This window comes from Schistocerca gregaria, chromosome X (genome assembly GCF_023897955.1).
Source record: "Schistocerca gregaria isolate iqSchGreg1 chromosome X, iqSchGreg1.2, whole genome shotgun sequence".
NCBI lineage: Eukaryota > Metazoa > Arthropoda > Insecta > Orthoptera > Acrididae > Schistocerca > Schistocerca gregaria.
This window is the reverse complement of record NC_064931.1, coordinates 277,154,208-277,175,418: the sequence shown is the minus strand read 5'-3', so window position 1 is coordinate 277,175,418 and position 21,211 is coordinate 277,154,208. Positions and strand designations below refer to the sequence as shown.

Below are 21,211 nucleotides of genomic sequence, written 5' to 3'. Positions count from 1 at the left end.
CCATGATTTGTACTTAAATTCATAAATAGTCCTGAATATATGTGTTTTTTGTCTTTTATGTAAAACTGAATAATGGAGAACTTTATGACATGCTTGCTCTAATAGGCAGCCAATGGCAACATGGGATGGTGAACCATGTCCCGTTCATCACTGCCTGGGAGTGATGTCTCCACTGCCAATTGCTATGCCTGTGCCTGTGCCAGTGCCACTGCCACCCCCAGCAGTGCTGGTGCCCGCTCCACACGGGCCACATCCCTTGATGCTGCAAGCAGCCTCGCCTGCACCGTCCCCTGCTCCCCTGCTTCCACTGCCCGTACGAGAACATTTGCCGGCGGTTCAATTAGCACCTACAAATAAAGCAGCTGTGAATTCACATAAGTGTGCAGGGAAAGCTATTGTACTGTGGATTGTGTTTGCTGTCGTGGTTGTTGGAATAATCTTAGCCATTATCTTGAAATTTGTAAGGATTTAGCAGGGGAACAAAACTGTTTCAAAGATCTCAGAATAGCAGGGAATAAGTAGTTGAACTTCACACCATAGATGGCTACTGGTTTACCTGATAAAAAGATAAGGTTAAGTATTGACACATACATAAGAGTGATTAATACCGAGAGCTTTTAGGCAGAAGTGAAAAAGTGATCCTCGAGAAAGTATGTTACATTATGGAGAATGAGATTAATCAAAGCAAGTAGATATTTAAAAAGTATAAGATTTAATTTTCTCATTGGAATGCATATGTGACAGGAAGCTGTGGAAGACATTAGACTTGATTTCTATGCAATGTGGCAGGAAAACAAACTTCCAGGATTTCTGTGTTTATTATCAGAAAATGAACTCTTAGCTTATTTGGAAACAAACTGTTTGTATGATGAGAAAATGTAGGAAACAAGTCACATTTTAGAGAACTTTTGTTTATTACATTATGGACATATTCTTTTAAAACATGAAGATAAATTATAGTGATAACTTTGTGCATCAAAACAAGATAATTGTTTATGAAGTCAGACTTTAATTCCAGTGTTATATGTCATTTCTTGTGTAATTAAAAGTATTTCTGTTTTAAATTGCAGTTTTGGTATTAGCTAATGAAGAGACTGAGAAGAGAATTTTTATATGGATGTTCCATATCATGTTTGTATATTTTGTTAGTGGTAAATTAACAAATGTAGGGTGTCCATAAGAAGAAAAGCAATGGGAAATAAATTATGGTATGAGGAGTCATTACTGGATACACCACATTTGCCACACTGCTTTGTATATAAATAACATCCTGGTGTCTGTATGTGTGTAAGATCTTAGCAGTAGAGTCAGTTATTTTACCTCTAGTACTGTAGCACCATTGCAGTCTTTAAAATGGACAATATTTATCTCAGGTGATGTGAAAGAGTAAAAGAACTAGACAGTTAACTCCACTGATACAGAAGTTTGTAGTAGTTCAGGAGTTCTAAGTAAAAATGTGAATTAACATTATCGCACTTCAGTCCAACTTGATGAATTACAGTTTAAATTCTTTTTACAAAATTAGTACCAGAAAGCTGTGGATATGACTGTGTTTGAATTTCTGTTGTCCAGGTGGTGATAAGTAACACACATATTTATGTGCTGTTATCTGCAGACCTACAAAATGTAGAAGAGTGGGAGTGTTACTATTTGTGGCAGTTATTCTCCATTGCAAATTAAATGCATTTTCTTGCTAATAAAAATCTTCACTCATATTTTGCAGCTGACTTTTGCTTGATAATCAAACTTTTTCTTATTTTGTTTTTGGTATTATCAATGGTTGAGAGAGAGAAAAGTTTTGCATTTTTTAATTTAATGGTTATTCTGTATTTCACAGCTTTAAAATAAGTAGTTGTTTCCATTGACTGTGGAAAACAATAACTAGCAGTGAGATCATCCATAGGATTGGTGTTTATAAGTACAATAAGAAAATAAAATTCATCTTTGGTGACAGTGATTTTCTGGGAACTAGTTCATGGTCTAAAACATGTGCCTTTACTCGTCTTCTGTAACTGCCTTTTTTAATAGCACAGTGCAGGTTTTCACAGCTGGTGTTTAGATGTTTAGTGATATTGGTTTTCTGGGAATCAGGCCAACAAAGATATAAACACTAGCTGTGAATACCTGCATTGTGTGATCAAGTAAGTCAGTTGTCAAAGATGAGTGAAGAATTTTCATCTGCAGCAAAATTGTTGAAGATACATAAAGACAGGCATTTGATTTATTAAATTATGATTTATATATTTTAATAAAGACCCAATGAAGCAGTCACAAAATGTACTTTATTTCATGAACCCTTTTATTCTGTCATTAAAATACAGGTAGTTTACCCTGATAATTGTTAGAGAGTATGTAGGCAAACAGTTTTATTGGTGATCTGTTTTCTGTGCTCTTGGAGTACTTGTCAGCATAATAAAGAAATTAATTGTTTGTTACCTGCAACATATTACATGTAACTTACAAATCATTGTACTGTGAGGTTATGATGTCAAGATTAAAATTAAATTCAGACTGATAGTTCCATAAGAAACTTATTTCAGAAGTAACACATTTATTTGCATATAAATTCAAACCAATGTGCTTTAGGTTTTAATGTACATAGGAATTTCGTAAAAAAAAAAAAAAAAAAAGTGACAGACAATGTGTTTAACTGTGGGCCTGATACCATGGATTGAAGAGAATAAAAAATGGAATTTATGGCCATTCAATAAATCAGTACATAATACTGTAGTTACAATGTTACTTATAATCTGTCTTGATTGCAAAAATGTTTATTCACATGATCGGTTTCAGTTCCTGTAGAACCATCTTCACATCTGCAATTTTGGTTACAGGAGTAGCCCGTCCATACATAGCAACCTTCACATGTTACGTCACACATTTTTTTATGTGACAGAGCATGTGAGGGTTGCTGTGTGTGGACAGGTTACTCCCAAAATTGCAGATCTGAAGATGGTTCTAGAGGAACCGAAACTGGTCATGTGAATAAACATTTCTGCAATCAAGACAGATTATAAGTAACATTGTATAGCCAGTGATTGTGGCATCCCATCAGACATTATGTCTGTCTTAGAAAAATACTGTAGTTAGGATATTAGTAAAATGAATTGCTTTGGCATTTACGTCTACAAGGAGTATAACAGAATATGTCTGTACCACAGTTTACAGTAACAGGAACTTAGCCACCGTAAAAAAAAAGAAAAAAAGCCAAACAGGAAAATCATGCCCAAGGATAAGTTTATAATTTAGACCTGAATATATGAAAGACGAGAAAACAAACATTAGGATTTAATGTCATGTTGACATTGAAATCATTAAAGATTCAGATTGGGGAAAGAAATCAGCCATGCTTTTTGAAACAAACTATCCTGCCATTCACATTAAGAGATTTACATAAATCATAAAAAACTTAAATCTGAATTGTCGGATGAGGATTTGAACCACTGGTCTACCAAATAAGAGGCAACTGCCTTACCAATCAACCATCTTGTCTGGTCTGCATATATGAGGGCAGTCAGTAACCCTTTCCACTACTGTTAAGTCTGTCAATAATAATTGCTGTTGTATAATGCCTTTTTTTCATTTAGATTAAAGGGTGTAGTTTGAGTCTGGAGTGAGTGACTGCAATTTTTAAACTGAGTGGATACTCAGCACATTTGTGAGAGAGTCTTTTTTTGTACACAGTGGGCTCTTTGTGTTTAAACAAGAGTTCACACCAAAAAGATGTTTACTGGTTTTTAGATCCATCTTGTATTGGGTGTCTCTTATAAGATTCATCATGTGCATTTTCTCTGGTATTTCAGCAGATATTTGCAATTTCGTTTTTTGCAGTGTGTGGCTGGAGTGAGGCCAAACAAATATTGCTCATCACATCTTTCATAGGATGCCGAGCATCAATGGAAAGTGTTGGTTTGTTTCCCATTAGAAACGAAATGATTCATCAGGTTACCTTCCATTCAAACTGCTGTTGCACGCAGTGACTGTTATATTGAATTGTATTTAATAGATTTCAGCTATCAGCCATCCTTTTTAAATTTTTATTGGCAGATCTAGATTTCAGCTAGAAAGTAGCCATTCTCAATGCACTATTGTTTTTGATCAATGCATGTAATGCCTGTTGGTTGGACTTCATCTGCAGTTCATTGGAAACTACAGAATCATAATGCATTACATGCATTGATCAAAAACAATAGTGCATAAAGAATGGCTAGTTTTTAGCTGAAATCTAGAGCTGCCAATAAAATTTAAAAAGGATGACTGATAGCTGAACTCTATTATTTACAAAAGAAAATGGTTTTTAAAGCAGAATTTCACACACCCATTTGATAGAGCAGTCCCAGATTAGTCCAGTGCAGAATTCATTTTATCAATATGTATTAACAGGAATGCTAAAGTAACAAATAAACAGTATTCTCGCAGTGACTTGCATGCTGCCGTGTCTCACACTGATTGCTACTACCATGTAGCAGTGCTCTTCAGTCATTGCTTGAGTACCTGTTATTCATTGTGTTTTAATGTTCTTGTTAATACACACTGATAAAACAAATGTTACAATAAACCAATTTGGGGCTTACCCTAGTGAATACACATGTAAAATTATGCTTTAAAAATAATTTTGTTTGGAACAGGCAACAGACTGATGCTCTCTGTTCACACTGGACATCACATGAAAGACATGATGAGTGGTATGTGTTTGGACTGACTCCAGTTACACACTGCAAAAATGAAATTGCAAATATCTTCTGAAACACTAAACAAAACGTGGCTGACTACTCTTAGGAGTGACAACCAGCATTTGTTCGCAAGAAAAATAAAAAAAAATTGACACATAAAACTCATTTTTCTTCATATGTAAGTTGAAAGGCTTCCTTCCCACACATTCCTTTTACTCTCTGCAGGGCCACCCCCCCCCCCCCCCCCCCAAGAGTGGTCGAGAGGTTTTGTAGAGTAAAGCAGTCATGAATCCAAAGATTGTTTTGAACACCATAGTGCTTCCCTAGGCATGATCCTGTTGGAGGTGGTATGCCACTGCCTTCCTTCAACCTTTGAACTGACTTACCTGGCCAGTTATTGGGGCACCTACAATGTAATGTAGATTCCAGACCACAGTGTAACTTGGCATATTTAGCATCGATAAACATTCACCATCAAGTCACACTGATGTGACATAATATGCATATCTATACAATATGTTGTGACAAATCTTTCTCTGACCCTTCCAGCATTCTGCAAACTATATATTTAGTGGCTAATAACATGACCAAATAGCTTTCATTGAACGATCCCAGGATCTCTATAGAGAGAGGGAAAAAATGGGAAGCAAAGTTTGCAAATCATATCACACACTTGTCTGATCACGCTGTTCCGAGAAAGCTTTATACAGTTGAGGTGCATAAAAAAAGACTGAAAATGTTGCCAAGTTTTTAGACAATGTTTTTCCTTAGAACTAACTGACTAACAAAAACACACACATACATATGCATGGCTATGTTGTCCTGCATGTCTACACTGTCTTGGTGCTGCAGTCCGACTGGGATGAGGAAGTGGAATGTGGAATGTGGGAGGAACAAGTAGATGGAGAGTAGACAGAGGGATAAAGGGAAGGGAGGCTGATGGCTGTGAGGGAGAGGCACCAAGTGAACAGACAATGATAAAGTGTTGTTTGGCCACACATCAGAAAGGTCTTTAGTGCCCTTATAAAAATTTAATGAGACGAGTGTTGGTAAAATATTACGCATGTATTCAGAGGTAAAACGTGTAATAAGAAACTGAAATTCTTTGGAAAGGATTAAAATAATGCAACATATAGCTTTGGCTGGATGATCACTGGAATAAAAAGGATGAGCCAGTCACTCTCCAATACAACGAACTCTCCAGCTTAAAAGTCTAGGCTGGATTCCAGATACTTCATAAAAGTTTAGAAGCTTTACTCCATTTGTCTCGTCATTGCCTAAAACAGGGGGCTGACCCCACCTAAATTTGTTTCTGCATTTTATCACAATATAAAATGCACAAGCATCACAGAGTGGGGGAGTTCTCATGACAGTGTATTAAGCCATGCCCTATTCAGAGGCAGGTCAGGCTCACTACATCCCATTGGAGTGACTAGATAAGGTACAGCGCAGCCAGATATTTGGCTTCATTGACAATAGTTTATTGTTCATCACTGCCAGCCACTCCTTCTCTCATAGTTGGCTGGGTGTCTGACTCAATGGTGAAAACACATCCTGCAGGAGCATAATGTCACTTTAAGTTCCCTACAGGCCTCCTAGACTGTTCTGTTTGCTTGCACATTTCCCCAGATTCCCTAGTGCTCTGGTACCCAGTAGAATGTTATGTGGTTTCGATCTTCTTTAAGGAGGGGTAGGTTGTCAGATATATTTTGTGCCATTTTTTCTGCTGGGTACATTTACTGCAGTGCAACACTAAGACAACATGAGAAACGTCTTGCTCTGAGGAGGGCCCTACTGCTCTAGTGTCTTTAGGATTGCATACAGCTCTGCAGGAAATATGGTATATTCATTAGGAAGACAAAATCTTGAAGACATAGTTGGGCAACATAAATGAACAGCCTAAGGAGAACCATCGTTTTCAGTCATCAGTGCACACAACTTCAAGACCATGATACCTATCTAAAATGTTATAGAACAAAGATGTACAGGTTAAATCTGGAGTGCAACCTTTCTTAAAATTTACCATATCTAAAATAATTCTGGGCTTCTTTAAGATCCAGGTGGAAATCTGTTTCAGCCTTGCTGTAAAACTATAAAATTGCCCACACTCATTTCTTACAGACAGCCCTTCATGTAAATGCCATAGGACCTCAATGCTCACTATTGACTAGGAAAAAGCCTTTCAATTTGGGGGTGAGCAGCAGTATTGTTTGCAGATGTTTGTGGAATATAGGTCTACATCTACATGTACACATACATGATTACTCTGCCATTCACAATAAAGTGCCTGGCAGAGGGTTCAATGAACCACCTTCAAGCTGTCTCTCTACCTTTCCACTCTAGAACGGCACGCAGGAAAAATGCGCACTTGAATTTTTCTGTGCGAGCCCTTATTTCTCTTATTTTATCATGATGATCATTTCTTCCTATGTAGGTGGCTGTCAACAGAATGTTTTTGCAACCAGAGGAGAAAACTGGTGATTGAAATTTCATGACAAGATCCCGTCCCAATGAAAAATGCCTTTGTTTTAATAATTGCCACTCCAGTTTATATATCATGTCTGTGGCACTATCTCCCCTATTTCACAATAATACAAAATGAGCTGCCCTTCTTTGAACTTTTTCGACGTCATCCGTCAGTCCCACCTGTTGCGGATGCCACACCACACAGCAATACTCCAGGATAGGACAGACAAGTGTCGTCATGTAAGCCGTCTCTTTAGCAGACCTATTGCACATTCAAAGTTTTTTACAAATGAATTGTAGTCTTTGGTTTGCTCTACCCACTGCATTATCCATGTGATCATTGCAATTTAGTCAAAATTAGACATGATTGTCTTAATGGGATTTTCGCAGTCGTTCATTAAATAAAAATGTGGCATCTCAGTCTTTTGATCACTATTTTTTATTTTCAATGAGCGGTTTCAGGCTAGCTGCCCATCTTAAGGTCATATATTGCAGTTACATAGTAAGCTGTCACTATAGAACTATCGGTTCTTTGTCATAGCTAACTATGTGAAGATGGGCAGCTAGCCTGAAACCGGGCATTGAAAATAAAAAATAAAAAAAATAATAAAAGAAAATAGCGATCAAAAGACAGAAATGCCATATTTTTATTCCAATTTAGGATATTTGTAATTGTAATCCCTAAGTATTTAGTTGAATTTACAGCCTTCAGATTTGTTTGACTTATGATGTAATAGAAATTTAGCAGATTTCTTTTAGTACTCATGTGAATAACTTCACACTTTTCTTTATTCAGGGTCAACTGCCATTTTTCGACCATACAGATACATTATCTAAATAATTTTGCAATTCATTTTGGTCATCTGGTGACTTTACAAGGTGGTAAATGACAGCATCATCTGCAAACAATCTAAAATGGCTATTCAGATTGTCTCCTAAGTCATTAATATAGATCAGGAACAATGGAGGGCCTATCACTCTTACTTGAGAAACGCTGGATATTACTTCTGTTTTACTTGATGACTTTCCATCTATTACTATGAACTGTGACCTTTCTAATAGGAAATCACAAATCTAGTCACACAGCTGAGGCAATATTTCGTAAGCGTGCAGTTTGGTTAGAAGACACTTGTGAGGAATGGTGTCGTAACCCTTCTGGAAATCTAAAAATATGGAATCAATTTAACATTCCCTGTTGATAGCACTCATTATTTCATGAGTATAAAGAGCTAGTTGTGTTTCACAAGAACAATACTTTCTGAATCCATGCTGACTATGTGTCAATAAATTGTTTTCTTCGAGGTACTTCATAATGTTCAAACACAGTATATGATCCAAAACCCTACTGCAAATTGTGTTAGTGATATTGGCCTGTAATTCAGCAGATTACTCTTACTTCCCTTTCTAGGTATTGGTGTGACTTGAGCAATTTTCCAATCTTTAGGTATGGATCTGTCTGGGAGCGAGCAGTTGTATATAATTGCTAAATATGAAGCTATTGTATCAGCATACTCTTAAGGAACCTGACTGGTATACAATCTGGACCAGAGGCCTTGCCTTTATTGAGTGATTTAAGCTGCTTTGCTACACCAAAGATATCACTTTTATGTTTCTCAACACGGCAGTTGTTCTTCATTGGAATTCAGGAATACTTACTTCATCTTCTTTGGTGAATGAGTTACTGAAAACCGTGTTTAATAACTCTGCTTTAGTGACACTCACATCAGTGACTTCACCGTTGTTATCACACAGTGAAGGTACTGATTGTGTCTTGCCACTGGTGTGCTTTATGTATGACCAGAATCTCTTTGGATTTTCTGCCAGATTCTGAGACAGTGTTTCATTGTGGAAATTATTAAGTGCATCTCACATGGAACTACATGCTATATTTTGAACTTCTGCAAAACTTTGCCAATCTTGGGGATTTTGCTTTCTCTTAAGTTTGGCATGCTTTTTGCATTGCTTCCGCAACAGTGATCTGACCTGTGTACCATGTGGGATCAGTTCCATCACTTATTAATTTATGTGGCATATATCTCTCAATTGCCATTAATATTATCTCTTTGAAATCATTCCACATCTTTTCTATGCTTACATGATCAGATTGGAAGGAGTGAAGGCTGTCTCTTAAAAAGGAGTTAAGAGAATTTTTATCAGCTTTTTTAAATAGGCATACTTTGTGTTTATTTTTGATGGGTGTAGGTGTTATCGTATTCAGCCTAGTAGCAACTGCCTTGTGGCCGCTAATCCCTGTATTCATCATGATTCTTCCTATTCGTCCAGGATTATTTCTTGCTAAGAGGTCAAGTATGCTTTCACAACCATTTATGCTTTGAGTGGGCTCATGAACTAATTGTTCAAAATAATTTTCTGAGAAATCATTCAGTACAATTTTGGATGATGTTTTATGTCTACTGCCAGCTTTAAACATATAATTTTTCCAGCATGTCGAGGGTAGATTAAAGTCACCACCGACTATAATTTTATGAGTGGGGTACATTTTTGAAATGAGACTCAAGTTTTCTTTGAACTGTTCAGCAACTATATCTTCTGAGTCAGGGCCTCAGTAAAACGATCCAGTTAATAGTTTAGTCCAATTGTCAAGTATGACTTCTACCCATACTATTTTGCAGGATCTACCTACTTAAATTTCACTACAGTAAACTATGTCTGAGAGCAATAAATACTCCACCACCAACTGTATTTAATCTATCCTTTCTGAACACTGTTAGATCATTTGAAAAGATTTCAGCTGAACTTATTTCTGGCTTTAGCTGGCTTTCTGTACTTATAACTATTTGAACTTCAGTGCTTTCTATTAGGGCTCGGAGCTCTGGTTCTTTCCCGACACAGCTACTACAATTTACCACTACAATACCGATCATTTCTACAACTACCTTACCGTGTTTTACCTGCCCCCTTTTAGAATGACACCCTTTCTGTGGTCTCCTGAGACCTTCTAACCTAAAAAACCACCCAGTCCCTTCCACACAGCCCCTGCTACCTGTGTAGCCACTTCTTGTGTGTAGTGGACTCCTGACCTATTAAGCGGAACCCAGAAACCCACCATCTGATGGCACAAGTCAAGGAATCTGCAGCCTACATGGTCGCAGAACCACCTGAGCCTCTGATTCAGACCCTCCACTCAGCTCTGCACCACAGTCAGTTCTATCAACGATGCTGCAGATGGTGAAATCTACCTTAATCTCACAAGCAAGATTGGCAGTCTTTACCATTTCCGCTAGCCACCCGAAACCAGAGAGAACTCCTCCAATCCAAAGCAACACATGTCATTGGTACCAACATGAGCCACCACCTGCAGTTGGTTACTCCTTGTACTCTTCATGGCATCCGAAAGCACCCTTTCCATATCCGGAATGACTCCCTCCAGTATGCACAGGGAGTGCATACTGGCTTCCGTCTCCTCTTTGGCAGCTATGTTCCTAAGAGGCCCCATTACGTGCCTAATGTTGGAGCTCCCAATTACCAGCAAACCCACCCTATGTGAATGCCCAGACCTTGTGGGCCGAGAAGCTTTCTCTGGAACAGGGTGGATGACTGCAACCGGCTTAGAGACTTTGCCAGCCATAGATAACACCTGAAGCCTGTTCATCAAACAAACTGGGGAGGCCCTACAATTGATCCTTCAGACTTTGGAATGCCTGCCAGACTTCGGAATGATCTCCCACTCAACCACAGGTGAGGGACCAACTTCAGTGTAGGCAGTAGCCAGGGCAACCACAGCAGTGGACCAATTGGGAGACATGTGGGATGTGCTCAACATCTCTCGCATCCCTGCATCCCACCCCCCACATTGATGCCCCTTGGCAGCAGCCTCAAGCTGTGTGACAGAAGCCAACACAGACTTGAGCTGTGAGTGAAGGGTCACCAACTTAGCTCTCATCTGTACATAGCAATCTCTGTTCCTATCTATTACTTACGTTGCTCCTGTTTGAAGCTCGTAAAAATATGTAACAAATGAATAGCGTACTCAGCTTATTAGCAGCAGGAATTCAAAGTGCTCTCTCACTGGTGACCTAATCAACACTGAGATACACTAACCAACACAAACAAAAGCCTGTATGATACAAGGGTCGATAACAACAGTGGTACTGTACGTTACGCTGTTATTAAAATAAAAGTTTGTGCCTAGTAAGCACTCAAACATGGAAGAAATTACAAAAATAAACTAGTAACTACACAGGTACACTATGTGATCAAAAGTATCCAGACATCCCGAAAAACATACGTATTTCATATTAGGTGCATTGTGCTGCCGCCTTCTGCCAGGCACTCCATATCGGCAACCTCAGTACTCATTACACATTGTGAGAGAGCAGAATGGGGCACTCTATGGAACTCACAGACTTCAGACATGGTCATGTGATTGGGTGTCACTTGTGTCATATGTCTGTACACAAGATTTCCACATTCCTAAACAGCCCTAGGTCCACCATTTCTGGTGTGATAGTGAAGTGGAAACGTGAAGGAACACATACAGCACAAAAGCGTACAAACTGACCTCGTCTGATGACTGACAGAGACCTCCAACAGTTGAAGGAGGTCATAATGTGTAATAGACAGACATCTACGCAGGCCATCACACAGGAATTCCAAACTGCATCAGGATCCACTGCAAGTACTATGACAGTTAGGCGGGAGGTGAGAAAACTTGGATTTCATGGTTCAGCGGCTGCTCATAAGCCACACATCATGACGGTAAATGCCAAATGACACCTCACTTGGTGTAAGAAGTGTTAACATTGGATGACTGAACACTGGAAAACAATGTGTGGAGTGATGAGTCACGGTACACAATGTGGCAAGCCGATGACAGGGTGTGGGTATGGCGAATGTTATGTGCCAGCGTGTGTGGTGCCAACAGTAAAATTTAGAGGTGAAGGTGTTATGATGCGGTCATGTTTTTAATGGAGGGGGCTTGCACCCCTTGTTATTTTGTGAGGCACTATCACAGCACGGGCCTACATTGATGTTTTAAGCACCTTCTTGCTTCCCACTGTTGAAGAGCAATTCAAGGATGGTTACTGCATCTTTCAACATGATTGAGCACCTGTTCATAATGCATGGCCTGTGTCAGAGTGGTTACATGACAATAACATCCCTGTAATGGACTGGCCTGCACAGAGTCCTGACCTGAATCTCCTATAGAACACCTTTGGGATGTTTTGGAACACCAACTTTGTGCCAGGCCTCACTGACCAACATAGATACCTTTCCTCAGTACAGCACTCCATGAAGAATGGGTTGCCATTCCCCAAGAAACCTTCCAGCACCTGACTGAACGTATGCCTTTGAGAGTGGAAGCTGTCATCAAGGCTATGGGTGGGCCAACACCATATTGAATTCCACCATTACTGATGGAGGGGGCCACAAACTTGTAACTCATTTTCAGCCAGGTGTCCAATTACTTTTGATCACATAGTTTATCTGTAAATAAGTCACTCCTGTTGGAAGCTCGTAAAAATATACAACAAACAAATGGTGTACTCACCTTATTGGCAGCAGGAACATGAGGTGCTCCGTCGCTGATGGTCTGTCTGACATCTTATTAGGTCTGCACCTAAAAAGTAACCACCTGCGGTCAAGGCTCAGAGCAGAAGCTTAGTAGGGGGCTTGTTCTAAAGGCTCCAGGGGCCAGTCTTAGTTTGTTCACAGTGTAATGTACCCTCTTTCGTCTGGAGTGAAAATCAAATATCAAGCGACAAACTTTCAATTCATTTAAATGCTATTTCAAACCCTGAGATTATGATGATCAATTGACGACACCCCGCCAGCTTGGGTGGTCTGTATCTACAACAGACGATGTTAAGCTTAATATTTAGACAAAAGAATGATACATCACAGAATACAAAAACTAATTAAAATACCTTACCTTTAGATGCTGAATTTGGTCTCATTGTCTTGATTCTCGCCATGGTGCGTTCCATCCATCTAACATTGTTAATAGTAGGTCCGGGTCTTTGTGTGCTAATGAAAACTGGTACTCGCTTTTTGTTTTTTTATTAATTTAACTTTTTAACAATAATTTCCATCTTCATATCACATACTATTTGTAGATACTCTCTATATAAGACGACAGACTTCCTTCCATACTCCCATCAACAGTCCACCTCACAGAACCACACTCTCCCCACAACAGTCCAACTAACTCACTCCAACAGTCACCTTAACAATGTCCGACTCTCTACCTTTCACACACGAATGTCTTTGGCTCACACTGGTGCCAACATATTCTCCAGAAATAAACAAATAAAGTTCACATTATAGAATAATATAATAAAAAAGATTTGGGCAAAATTAAATACTACATCATAGTTATGAAATTGGAGCACTGACCCTGCAAGGACAGATGCGACTATAAGGGTGGTATCGCACTCTTCAGTAGTCCGTTACATTACACACCCCCCTCGAGTTTTCATGCAAAAGTATTTTGCAAGAGATCTCGACAGATACGCAAAGCAAAGAACCACTTTTTTATTATTATTATTATTATTATTATTATTTTTTTTTTTTTTTTTTTTAAATCTTCAATAGTTGTCTTCTCGTCTCTTTCTACTGGTCTTCTCCTCTTGAATTTGTCCCCTTAATCGTCTCATCTGTCAAATTATATCATGGTAATTTTCCTGAAATCATACAACGCCTAATTAGTCACATATAAATACATTGGTATCTCACCTAGGATGCCTCTCCCCTACCATACTGGGTTTGATTACCAGAGTTCACTTACATATTGATATAATGATTGTACAAATATATTAGACACTAAAAGTAAGACATAAAAGAGATAAATGTGGTCTTATATTGACTTGGTTTTAACATCAGCTAAAAAGGTTATTTTCAATTTAGTTCAGACATCTACTGAGAAATATGTGGCTAATATATTTTTTTTATGTAAAGAGTATCGTTTGAACAATCTCAGTTAAATAAGCATCTCAGCATCCTCATATCAATAAGTTTTCCATAATGTAATGTAAAATAGCTAAAAAGTGAGAGTTTAGACATGGCAGTGCAATGGGATCATGTTAACCCAACCATCATCAGTGGTATCATGCTTCACTTGTACATATGTATAAAATAATTCAAATGTACAAATTCAGAGGTGGCATTGCAATGGGAATCTGTAAACCCTGTCAAATGTAGTGGGAAAATACTTTTCTCACAAATATAAATTAAATAGTAATAAAGTGAATACCTGTAAATACTACACAAAGTTTTGTGTTTGTCAGTTCCTACATGTACTTTATCCTCTAATCCTAATCCACTCCATGCTGACACTCATCCAACCTACCCTGATCTCATATTCTGTGTCTATACAAGATCAATTTCTTTCAGAGTTAGTCAGTAAAACATAAATCTGAGGAGATACAGAGCTCCATCCACATAAAAGTGTTGTTGTTTTCTCAACTGATCAGAACAGAAGCTAGCAATTGCTTGGTCAGGTCAGTTTTTCAATATAAGATAATAAAATAGCAAACACACTTCTAATCCTAAAATTCAAAGAAAATATAAATACATATATATGAAAATTCCCTCTACTCATAGCATAGGCAATGTGTAATCATGTAAAGTGTAGTCCTCTCTCCATACCCAGTTCCTTTGTCACATAAAACATGTAGATTAGTTAATTATATTGCAGAATCATCCAACTTCTGCCACCAATACTCAGCCTTCAATCAATCTTGGCCATATGCATAGGATGCAAGACTAAACAGTATGCAGAAGTCCAACCAGTACCAAGGCGCACGGTGTCTATGTGTCTCCATGAGAACCACATAGTATACACAACTGTGGCAAAACAGGATCACTATCACTATTAGAGTATGAACGCTGGTTCACTCAAGATTAATTGCAGTTTTTCATCCTCATACTTCAACTCACATAGTTTGTAGTAAAGACAGGTTACTCTGGTCATAACTTCTCGCAGTCACATATCCATATCGTAGCATATAAGTCACTTCACACGTGTAAATTTGTGGTTAGTGTAGTTGCCTATGTCATAAGACATGACGTCTACTACCCATTTCATTAACCCCTACTGAGCTGACCACACAACAAAACCAAAGTTTCATAGCTTTGTGCATAAGTAAGTGAAATAGTCGGCATTTTGATATCTGCAGTTTCAATGTATATCTTCAGTAAGTGATTAATTCCAGAGTTCTAATGTCATTTAGAGTGTACAGTTTTATCATATATAGACTGCTTTCACAGTTATTTCATAGATCTCAGAATCAAATCTTGACAGAATTACCTAAGTGTTTGTGTATTACAGACACAACATTGTCAGTGGCAAGGTAAGTTTCGAATGGGATGTCTCAGTGGTACAGAACAAACGTCACACCTCCGGAATTTTGACTAATTAATGATGCAAGGCATAAAGAAATTTAAATATTACATAAAAAGGATTCACGAATAAAAGTTTACCACTGAAAAATCTCATCTACTGTTATTTCTCTCCAGTCCTATCATTGTGTTTTTATGTTAGGTATCAGTAAATCAAAATGTACATTTCTAAAGGGTATGGTATCCTATTAAATCCATATATACTTGAGGTAATTGTAGATAAGCCTCACAACAGGCAATGGTAAAAATTATTATACTTAAGTACTCATATTTTGTGAGTTATGCCTCAACAAGAAAAACAATGTATAGCATATATAAGTGTTCTAAAACTATAGTTCAGGTAAGTTTCTCACAGAAATGATAATTGTTTCACTGGTTCAAGAGTAAATGCCTGTCCAGGTATCTATTTATGTGCACAGTGCACATGTTTTCAAACAAGATAAGACTAGTGATCTGTCTTGAAGCAACATGGCCCAATACTGCGTTAAAAGTCCATAGTTATTGGACAAGACAAAGTTATGCAATAAAAATGATAATACAAAAGTTAAAACTCCATAAGCATAAACAAGAATAGAAACATGAAAACTTCTCTCCCCAACAAAAATACTTAGCATAAGAGTGTGTTGGTCAGTTACTCATAAAGTCTGGTTCATAAAGGATCTTCAGTAACAAAATGTTACAAACAGTTTACACTGTGTATAATAAATATCAATAACAAAGATATTAAGCATAATGTCTAAATGAATAAGCTCTTTTGAGCACAACATAGCCATATTCAAACAGATGAAATATGGCCTCATCAACTTACACTAACACAATGATACTAAGATTAAAAATTTATATTTTCAAATCACATGAGTATAAAGAAACATTTAAGTTTTGCACTCATCGTGCAAGGCAAGAGCATAAGATATTCATTGTAATAACCATAAATATATACAAAGCAAAATGCAAGATTAAACAGCAAAGATACAGATCAAGACAGAGTCCCAAGTTTTCAAAATTGTGACACTGTAAACTTAGCTTGGACTTTTATAATGCTTCAACTCAGTGATGTTACGTAGACCAAAAAGTTTTCTAGATTCAGGATAGATCAACCTATAGGCATTTGGATGTGGGTTCTCAGATATCACAAATGGTCCTATATAAATATCAAAGAATTTCTTAAGTTCCCCACACAATGATTTTGACTTTTCTACTGTTTTCACTAGGACTAAATCTCCCACATTAAACTTGCACATTTTCCCCCTCTTATCATGTCTACTTTTCCTAATTTCCCCTTGCTTTTTCATGTTGTTCCTTACAATCTCCTCTCTTTCTTCTTTTGACAAGCTGTTACATGCTGGAAACTCAATCAATTCACTAATAAGATCTGGTGGCTTTTTATCATAAAGTATCTCATGTGGAGAGAATCCTGTTGAACTGTGCTGTAAGCTATTCATCACATCTTCAAGTTTGCTAATGTAATGTATCCAAGTGTTGTGGTCAGTATGACAGTAAGTCCTAAATAATCTCCCAATTTCACGCATCTATCTTTTGGCTGGGTTGCTGGATGGGTGATAAGCTGAAATAAGTATGTGGTTGATCTCCTCTCTATATATAAATGTTTCCCAACTTTTGGATGTAAACTGTGATCCGTTGTCACTAAGAATTGCCTTGGGTACACCTACACATTTAAAATAGTCACGGGTAAAACATGAAATAATGTTTTTGCTAGTAGCATTCCTCAATGGGTACAACTTAATAAATTTGGAAAATAAGTCCACCACTACAAAAACATACATAAACCCTCCTCTCGTGGTTGGCAGTCGTCCATACAAGTCAATTGCTACAACATCAAGCTGCTGTTTCGGAAGTATACTTTGCATCTGACCTCTACTCGTTTGATTGGTTACCTTGACTCTCTGACACAAGTCACAAGTGGACAAGATTTTCCTCACAGTCCTCGCCATATTGTAAAAGTAAATGTTTTCTTGAATCTTTTGTATATATTTTGCTGCCCCACAATGACCATAACTGTCATGGGTATATTTTACAAGTAATTTGACAAATTCATATGGCCAACATAAGTTCCATACCTCACTATCTTCCTTCATCCTCCGAAATAATATTCCCCTATGAACTTTGTAATACTGCCCTACTTTTTCTTTTCCCTTCTTTCCAATATAACTTTTCAACAGTTTCCACTCTTCATCATGATTCTGAAACCGTCTAATGTCACTGCAGATTTTCACGACATCTTTCTCCTCATTTATCCCTTTTAAATACATAATTTAAAATTCATTCCCTCCTTCATCACCATTGTCACCAATAGATTCTCCCAAAGGATGTCTTGAAAGAGCATCTGCTATGCAATTTTCATCACCTTTAATATATTTGATGGTGTAGTTAAACTGCTGAAGAAAAAGTGCCCATCTTGTGATTCTACTATGGTATAATTTACATTCTTGTAAGTAGGATAGTGCTTTATGATCTGAAAAGACTATCACCTCGTGACCCAATAAATAATTCTTAAATTTGGAGAAAGCCCAATGAATGGCTAATAGTTCCTTTTCTGTAATGGTGTACTGCCTCTCGTGTTTCTGCAATGTCCTGCTGGCAAAAGCAATAGATCTAAGTTCTTCCACCCCATTCTGACTTCTCACTTGGAAAAGGTGTGCCCCTAAACCATAGTTACTACTGTCAGTCATAATACAGAAAGGCAACCCAAAATCTGGCCTACATAAGATTTTACTATTTACCAACTGGTGTTTAATCTCTTCAAAAGCAATCTGACAATCTTTATTCCAATCCCATATAGTATTCTTTTTAAGCAAATTCCCTAAACAAGGTGCATTAAGAGCCTGAGTAGCACAATACTTCCTATAGAATCCACACAGTCCGAGAAATGACTTTAGCTGTTTCTTATTCCTAGGTGGTGGAAACTTTGCAATTGCTTCAATTTTCTCATCATCTGGCATAATTCAATTGTCAGATATAATGTGCCCCAAAAATTTTAATTGTTTCACTGCAAATTTACATTTTGATAACTTCAGTGACATTCCTCCTTTTCTAAACTCCTCACAAATTTCCTTAAGTAGCCCTATGTGTTCTTCCCAACTTTTACTGGATACCAAAATATCATCAACATATATAGTTAATTTGTGTAACAATTCCTTTCCCAACACATAATCTAAAGCTCTGATAAACTCTGCAACAGATACATTCAGCCCAAAAGGTACTACAGTAAAGGTATAACATTTTCCATTATATAAGAAAACTTGTGTAGTAATTCATCAATGTTTTCAGGATGATCAGTTTCCCTACATAATAATTTATTGAGGAACCTAGAATCTAGGACAAGTCTTACACCATTATCCTTCTTGACAATGGCTATGATAGGATTATTATATTCGCTATTACACCTCTGAATAACCCCCCAAGTCTGCATCTTTTTCAACTCCCTCACTACAGCTTTCCTCCTGCTTAATGGAATCCCATAAGGTTTAATGAAAAATGGATCATGCAGTTTGAGTACAAGTTTACATTCATACCCTTTCACTCTCCCTGGTCTGTCACTAAATACATCAGAATATTCCCATAAAAGTTCCATGAGATCAGATTATTGTTCCCTAGTTAAACTCTCTACTTCAGCAATCTTATTTTCTACTATGCTTTGATAATCTTTGTCATCAATAGAAGTCTGTTTTTCAAAAGGATCAGTGCATCTCCCATCATCTAAATAATCCACCCCCCCTGATCTGCTTATGACTACTACTATTCTTCTCAATGAAGCTCTCTGTATACAACTTATTTTTATCTGTTGGTTCCCTAAATTTGACTGTTTTATTTTTCCAATTAAATCCCATATCCACTTTTACTATCCAATCCATACCTAGAATTATGTCCTCACTCAGGTTCGGAATGACAAGACAACCCTGATCAAAGACCACATCTCCAACTTTGAAAGACAAAAGAATTTGACATTTTACTGTTTTACTGAATCTTCCTGTCGCTCCCCTAATTTTAACCCCAACTACTGGTAATTCTGCAAATTCATGGTTTTTATTTATCCGATCCCTCAATTTTTCACTGATTTCTGATATCGGGCTTCCAGTATCAATCAGACAATAACCTGTCCAATCATTAATACAAATTTGCATGTATGAGCTTCCTACAATTTCACTCTCCTGCTCACCAACATCTTCATGCATCAAGTCATCTTCTACGCTTTTAAAATTCAGATCATCAGTTTGTTTGACATAAGCTAAACTATTTTCAGTCTGCACATTGAGCAGAAGCCAACTAGGATTCTCAACACGAACATAATTAGACACATTATTATTATCAGTAATCATAGGCAATTCTTTACATTTTATACCTGTTTTTGCTTTTTCCCACCAAATAGGATATACCTTCTCGCAGATGGATAACAATTGTATCCAAAACATATTATGTTTATTAGCCTCATTAAGGCTGTCCCACAATCTACAAATGAACTCTTGTCCCTGGTTTCCTAAGTTAATAATTACCTTCTCTTCATTCACAACATTAATGTCATCCCTGTCTATCCCCTCGATTACTGGTGATGTATTAACCCACATGACTGCAACCTGATCCTCTTGTACTGAATGATTATTTTCTCTAACACTATTACCCTCCTCCTTCATAACTACATCTGCATCATTCTTAATCACAACAAATACTCTTATCTCACTCCTATATTCCATATCATCACTATAATCAACTGCCTCTTCCTCAGCATCATTTAACATCTCACCATTTGACTCAACTTCCCTAACCGTAGCTACTTCAGCACGACTTCTCACATCAACATCACATTCTACTTCTTCTAATTCTACAACCTTATTATTCAGTACTTGATTGACATTCTCACCCACAGAAGTTTTTACATCACTCAGATCTTGATTTACTGCAATTTTATCAGAATACATTAATGCATTTATTCTGAAGGCATCATAACTATTACTAACATAGGAACAACCACCTACATCCCCCCTCACATCACTTTCTTCCTGCCTAAACAAATTATTCATTATCTCCCCACTAACCTCTGAATCTTCATTACTAATGTGTCTAGAATTATCTGTGCTCATAGCCTTCTCACTGACTTGCTGCCAAAACTGTTTATCAAATGGTCTCTTATCAATTTCCGGTGCTCTTGTCATGTTATTACTATGTCTTTTTCTGTAATCATTTTGCCCATACCTATTCTGATTGCACTTAGCCTGATTTCTAACATTATATCTGTTCGTCCCAAACTGACAGGCCCTCATTGGGACGGCTCTTAGTTTAACCGGCCTTGCCCATTCCCATCTTGTCTTCTATCTGGATTTTCCCATTGTCTATTTCTGTTCCCACCATAATAATTACCTCCCTTATTCTCATGTTGACGCCAGTTGCTATTCTCTCCTCTATTGAAATCTCCCTGAAAATTACCTTGACGATCCTGCTGATTATTCCCATTATGATTATTTCGCCTACCATTATTCCCATTATTAGAATTTTGGTTCCACCCTCCATGATTTTGTTCATAATGATGCCCATTAAATCTTTTGCTTCTTTCTAATGCACGATCCAATTTCTCCACGTAATTCAAAAATTGTTCAACTGAATCATCTGGCCCATATACCAAGTCCCACTGAACTCTATTTGGTAACCTCCTTTTTAGAGCGTCTATTTGCGTTAGTTCATCAAAAGGTCTGTCTAAA

At 37.5% G+C, this 21,211-nt stretch overlaps 1 protein-coding gene across 1 annotated transcript in view; it reads left to right on the top strand.

Moving 5' to 3' along the window:
• Positions 1-2,517, top strand: part of LOC126299053 (RNA-binding protein 12-like) — an 81,368-nt gene extending 78,851 nt beyond the window's left edge. The window contains exon 5 of the mRNA XM_049990710.1: positions 106-2,517. Coding sequence (XP_049846667.1) covers positions 106-472 — 367 coding nt within the window. The 3' untranslated portion in view covers positions 473-2,517. The remainder of the gene's footprint in view (positions 1-105) is intronic.
• The last annotated feature ends 18,694 nt before the right edge of the window (positions 2,518-21,211 follow it).